The sequence below is a fragment of the Marmota marmota genome, unplaced genomic scaffold (genome assembly GCF_001458135.2).
Source record: "Marmota marmota marmota unplaced genomic scaffold, marMar, whole genome shotgun sequence".
NCBI classification, from domain to species: domain Eukaryota; kingdom Metazoa; phylum Chordata; class Mammalia; order Rodentia; family Sciuridae; genus Marmota; species Marmota marmota.
The window spans coordinates 1,336,595-1,343,466 of NW_026000016.1; the positions used below are offsets into that span (position 1 = coordinate 1,336,595).

Genomic DNA, 6,872 nt, shown 5'->3' on the forward strand with positions numbered 1-6,872 from the left:
CTACAATACTGACTTTACCAACAAATGACATTTGAAAAAAATATAGACATAAAATGCAAGATTGAGTAACATTACTTAGGGCATTCTTTCTCTTGAAAACCTCAAGATGCCAACTATTTTATAGCATTTTTAATAGCATTTCTCACACATCAGGATTTGACCAACTCTCAACAGTAAGGAATTCACTTGCTGCTGCTATGTTTTCACAGAATTAGTGTCGCAAAGGAGGCCCAGGCTCCTCGAAGATTCCCTGTCAAAACCAGCTTCCTTATGCAATCTACCAATTCGGAATTTGTTTGGATCAGTGAGATTATCTTTTAAGACACAAATAGCTTGTCAGTGGAATGAACATAACAAACTTTGTATCAACAGTGTCTACAGACTAAGTACACTCAGCAGATTCAGTTGCTCTGGAAAAAAGCTTATGATAGGAAGGTGGAGGTGGCAGAGAACAAGATGGAAAGGTGGGTTGTGGTCTGGCCAACCAGGGAGCAGGAAGACCCATGAGGTTTTGACTAGTCTCAGATGTATCCACATACCTGCTTCCTTATGAAAAGCTTCCATAATGAGGAAAGGAAGCTTTAGGAGGCAGAAGGTGAGAGACCCCAGCCCAATAACTTTAGGCCCAGTTACAAAATCATCAGGGCATGCTACAAACCTGCACAGGCACCAGATGTGTTTTTCAGATAACCAGTTAAATGTAACCGATTAGGAAAGAACAGGATGGTTGGGAAAGAACCGGGTAATTGTGTCCCAGGGCACCATCGGGCAAACCGGAACAGATAAGCGGGAACAGAAAGAATGGAATGTAAAACTGTGGGTTTTCCAGGAACATACAGTGAAAAACAACCTTGCTCTTTAGGTGACCTATATGCTAGGTTCAAAATGACCAATAAGAAACCTGTTGCTTGCCGCGCGCGCGAAACCTGCTCCTTTACCCCATAAAAGATCTGTGCCCCAAAGCCCGGTGTGCCAGTTCACCGAAGCTCCGGCTGAGGTTCTGCTGCGCACCCGCAGGCGCCTGTGTCCTAATAAACCGCCTCTTGCTTTTGCAGCCAGTGTCTCGTGTGCTTTTCCTTGGACAGGGAATCGGAGGGTCTTTCATGTGGAGGTCCCACCGAGATTTCCTGCACCCTCGTCCGGATCCCTGCCCGGGGAACGCCCGGCATCACTGGGAGGTAAGCTGGCCAGCTCGTGTCGTTTTGTGCGTTTTGTGTCTCTTTTGTTCTATGTTTGCAGTCTCCGATCGTTATCTGTCTGTGTGCGGAGTCTGTACGATTACGCGTAGTCGCTCTGTTTTCTGGGCAGCTTGAGAAGGAGTTGACGAACTCGGACTTCTCCCCTGCCACCCTGGGAGACGTCCCAGGGATTCAGGAGGCCCATTTTTTGGGGGCCTCTAGTGTTTCCGAAGAGTACACTGTTCTTGTGGGTGACGGAGTCCCTCCTCCCCCTAATCCATCAGATACTTTCAGTTTGTGCCGAGGCCGTGCAGCGTTCTTCGTGTCCAGCCTGATTTTTGTATCTGTCTCCTTGTCTCTGTACTTTCTCATACCATCTAAGGCTAACATGGGACAATCTATAACAACTCCCTTGAGTCTTACTCTTGATCACTGGCAGGACGTCCGGAACCGGGCTAACAACCTGTCAGTAGAAATCAAAAAGAAAAGATGGATAACACTCTGCACCACGGAGTGGCCAACGTTCGATGTTGGCTGACCAAAAGAAGGGACGTTTAACCTTGATCTTATTTCACAGATGAAGTCTCGGGTTTTCACCCAAGGTCCTCAAGGACACCCCGATCAAGTGCCCTACATTGTTACCTGGGAAGATCTGGCCTCCGACCTGCCTCCTTGGGTCGCCCCTTTCTCTCCACCTAAGCTTCCTCCCCGTTCTCCCCTTGAAGCCCCACCCCTACCTTCTGCTCCTCTTATCCCGATACCCGCACCCCCTCCTCAAACCTCTAGGCTTTACCCTGTTCTAGATAAACCCGAAAACGTGACCCTAGCAGGGACAAAACCCAAGAAGGTCTTACCATCAGAGGATTCAACTCTTATAGACCTAATGACTGAAGAACCCCCACCTTACCATCCCCAACCTTTACCAGTTCCAGATCCCATCCAGGTTTCTTTAGGAGAAGAAGAACAAGAGGGTCCAACTACTAATGCCCCTCCGGGCCCATCCCCCATGGTGGGAAGACTTCGCGGGCGCCGAGAACCTGCCGCCCCAGGGGATACTTCAAGGGCCTTCCCCTTGCGGCAGACGGGAGGTCCTAACGGCCAATATCAGTATTGGCCTTTCTCCGCCTCTGATCTTTATAACTGGAAAACCCACAATCCCTCCTTTACCAATGACCCTGTAGCCCTAACTTCCCTAATTGAATCTATTCTAGTGACTCATCAACCAACATGGGACGACTGTCAGCAGCTTTTGCAGACTCTTCTCACTTCAGAGGAGAGACAAAAAGTTCTCTTAGAGGCCGGTAAAAATGTGCCGGGAGATGATGGGCGCCCTACCCAACTCCCAAATTTGATCAATGAAGCTTTTCCCTTAATTCGACCGGATTGGGATTATAATACTGATGCAGGTAGGAACCACCTACGTCTCTATCGCCAGTTACTCATAGCGGGTCTCCATGGAGCAGGGCGACGGCCCACCAATTTGGCTCAGGTAAGACAAACCACCCAGGGCTCAGAGGAAACTCCGACCGCATTCCTAGAGAGACTAAAGGAAGCCTATCGGAGATACACTCCTTTCGACCCCGATAGTGAGGATCAGAAGGGAAATGTATCTATGGCTTTCATTTGGCAATCCGCTCCAGACATTAGGACCAAGTTGCAAAGATTAGATAACCTACAAGACTTTACTCTAGCGGACTTATTGAAGGAAGCAGAAAAGATTTTTAATAAGAGAGAAACCCCAGAGGAAAAGGAAGAAAGGATCAGAAAAATGCAGGAAGAAAGAGATCTTAAATTTAGAGAAGAGTTAGATAAGAGAGAAAGAGAAAAAGATCGAAAGCGTAATAAAGAATTAAGTAAGATATTGGCCACTGTAACTCAGGCAGGGCAACGAGGAGATAGAACAGATAGGGAAAGGGAACGAGGCAGACCCCGTATAGACCGAGACCAATGTGCCTACTGCAAGGAGAAAGGACATTGGGTTAAGGACTGTCCAAAGAAACCCCCCAATACCCGAAGAGGTACTAACCGGACCCCTCAATTACTAGCCCTGGATGAAGATTAGGGGAGTCAGGGCCAGGAGCTCCCCCCTGAGCCCCGGGTAACTTTGCAAGTAGGGGGGCAACCTGTAACCTTCCTAGTAGATACTGGAGCCCAACATTCGGTGTTAACACAAACGCCAGGACCCATGAGCCACAAAACGACGTGGGTCCAAGGCGCCACTGGAAGCAAGCCGTACCGATGGACCACCAAGAGAGAAGTACACCTTGCTACAGGTAAAGTTTCCCATTCGTTTCTGCATGTGCCTGATTGTCCGTATCCACTACTAGGAAGAGACTTATTAACCAAGTTAAGAGCTCAAATCTATTTTAAAAATGGGAGTGCCTCCATTACGGGACCAGATCAAGCCCCTTTACATGTATTAACGTTCAAATTAGAGGATGAATATAAACTTTTTAGCAAACCTCCTACACTTGACAAGGACATAAACTATTGGCTTGAGTCCTACCCGGAGGCATGGGCTGAAACTGGTGGAATGGGAATGGCTAAACAACAACCTCCAATAGTCATTTACCTAAAAACCACTGCTACTCCTATAAATATTAAACAGTATCCTATGTCAAGAGAAGCTTACCAAGGCATCAGGCCACATATAAAACGCCTCCTAGACCAAGGAATTCTAACCCCTTGCCGGTCGCCCTGGAACACCCCATTGCTACCAGTAAAAAAGCCGGGAACAAATGATTATAGGCCTGTCCAGGACTTAAGAGAGGTAAACAAAAGGGTAGAGGACATCCACCCCACGGTGCCTAACCCTTACAATCTCCTCAGCACCTTGCCTCCTACCCATACTTGGTACACCGTTCTAGACTTAAAAGATGCCTTTTTCTGTTTGAGACTGTGCCCTCGAAGCCAGGCCCTCTTTGCATTTGAATGGAAAGATCCAGACGAAGGGGTCTCCGGTCAATTGACCTGGACCAGACTGCCACAAGGGTTCAAGAATAGCCCGACGCTCTTCGATGAAGCCTTACATCAGGACCTGGCCGATTTCCGCGTAAGACACCCCTCCTTAATTATGCTCCAATATGTAGATGACATCCTGTTGGCTGCTACCACCGAGGAAGATTGCCTTGCAGGTACGGAGGCATTATTGCGAACTTTGGGACAGTTGGGGTACAGGGCATCGGCTAAAAAGGCACAGATCTCTCAGACAAAAGTTACTTACCTTGGCTATGAACTTCATAATGGCCAACGATGGCTAACCACAGCCAGAAAAGAAACTATCTCAAGCATACCAACTCCCCAGAACCCTAAACAACTACGGGAATTTCTGGGCACAGCAGGTTTCTGCAGACTTTGGATTCCTGGGTTTGCCGAGATAGCCGCCCCCTTATACCTGCTAACCAAACAAAGCAACCCCTTTACCTGGACTGAGGAGCACCAATTGGCATTTGATCGTATCAAATTGGCCCTTCTGTCAGCCCCTGCCTTAGGCCTACCAGACGTTACCAAGCCTTTTGACTTGTTTGTGGATGAAAAACAGGGCTATGCTAAAGGAGTCCTAACCCAAAAACTGGGACCCTGGAGGCGTCCTATAGCCTATCTGTCCAAGAAATTGGATCCAGTGGCGTCAGGATGGCCACCATGTCTTCTAATGATAGCAGCAGTGGCTATCCTAGTTAAGGATGCCACTAAGCTGACTCTGGGACAGCCACTAACTTTGTTAACCCCTCATGCCATCAAGGCAATAATTCGCCAACCACCTGACCGCTGGGTGTCCAACGCCCGACTCACCCATTACCAGTCCTTGCTGCTGGACACGGACTGGATTCAGTTTGTCCCCATGGTCACACTGAACCCAGCAACCCTCCTGCCGCTTCCTGGAAAAGCAAATCCCCACAACTGCCAGCAGATTCTTGCAGAAACACAAGGAACCCGACCAGACCTCACGGACCAACCTATGAAAGATGCAGAACTGGTCTGGTACACCGACGGGAGCAGTTATTTGCTCAATGGGGAACGGCGAGCAGGAGCAGCCATCACCACCGAATCTGAGGTAATCTGGGCGAGTGCATTGCCGGGTGGAACCTCAGCTCAGCGGGCAGAACTAATAGCTCTGACACAAGCCTTAAAGTTGGCTGAGGGAAAGAAGCTAAATGTGTATACGGACAGTAGATATGCCTTTGCCACTGCTCATATACACGGGGAAATTTACAGACGGCGAGGGCTACTAACTTCAGATGGGAAAGAAATCAAAAATAAGACTGAAATATTGGCCTTACTTAAAGCTCTATTTCTGCCTAAAAAGTTAAGTATCATGCATTGCCCTGGCCATCAAAGAGGAGATACTCCGGAGGCCAGGGGAAACAGATTGGCGGATGAGACAGCCAGAAAAGCAGCCCAGGGGTCTCAACTCTTGGTAATGACTTTATTGCCCCAACGGGCTAACCCACAACATGATGACTATGAGGATAAATGGGTCTATGAGGACCAAGATCTGGATATCATACAGAAGCTAGACGCCTCTTACAACCCAGAGGACCTCCACATGAAAGACCCTCCGATTCCCTGTCCAAGGAAAAGCACACGAGACACTGGCTGCAAAAGCAAGAGGTGGTTTATTAGGACACAGGCGCCTGCGGGTGCGCAGCAGAACCTCAGCCGGAGCTTCGGTGAACTGGCACACCGGGCTTTGGGGCACAGATCTTTTATGGGGTAAAGGAGCAGGTTTCGCGCGCGCGGCAAGCAACAGGTTTCTTATTGGTCATTTTGAACCTAGCATATAGGTCACCTAAAGAGCAAGGTTGTTTTTCACTGTATGTTCCTGGAAAACCCACAGTTTTACATTCCATTCTTTCTGTTCCCGCTTATCTGTTCCGGTTTGCCCGATGGTGCCCTGGGACACAATTACCCGGTTCTTTCCCAACCATCCTGTTCTTTCCTAATCGGTTACATTTAACTGGTTATCTGAAAAACACATCTGGTGCCTGTGCAGGTTTGTAGCATGCCCTGATGATTTTGTAACTGGGCCTAAAGTTATTGGGCTGGGGTCTCTCAAAGGGAAGGGAGAGCCATTCTAAGACAGTGTTTTTGCTTACAATTTTCTTAGGATCTGGAGTCTCCCATTACTATCACAGAAAAATGTCCTCCGTGATTGTTTTCTAGAATCCAAGAAGTTATCCTTCATGTCTCAGTAACTGACATGGAACTTCCTAAAGTTCATTGAAAAGATGTGATGTGGGCAAAGGAGAGTGTGAGAAATTTGTCCAGAATTTTAAAACCAAACATCTCCTCTGGGAGATGAACCTTCCAGGCAGAGGAAGTGAATTACATACAGCGAGCAAGCTTGACACTCCCAGGAGGACAGAGGAACAGAGAGATTAGGTTTGAGAAGGAAGGTCGTATCTTGGAAGTGTCCTGGATACAATGGTGAGGGCTTGTGTTTTGTTGAGTGAGATGGGAAGCATTGGAGGGCTTTTTGAGTGGTAAAATGTCAGGTTACGACATAGATTTAAAAGGTTCATGTCAAGTTGACGTGAAGATGCATTTTTTTATTCTTGGCCAAGAAAAGAGGGAAGAGAGAACATGAGGGGAGTAAGGCAGGTGTGGAAGTCAGGGAGGGTGGTTGAGAAATTGGATACCTCAATGAAACCGTGAGGGCTAGTGGAACCACCTGAGAAAGCCGAAATTCAAGGA

The 6,872-nt window shown here is 47.9% G+C and overlaps 1 protein-coding gene across 1 annotated transcript; it reads left to right on the top strand.

The window, feature by feature from the left end:
- Positions 1–600: 600 nt before the first annotated feature.
- LOC107140220 lies at positions 601–6,183 on the top strand. The gene is given in 1 exon segment (XM_015483279.2): positions 601–6,183. A coding segment is annotated over 1 exon segment (4,140 nt). The 5' UTR covers positions 601–1,755; the 3' UTR covers positions 5,896–6,183.
- The last annotated feature ends 689 nt before the right edge of the window (positions 6,184–6,872 follow it).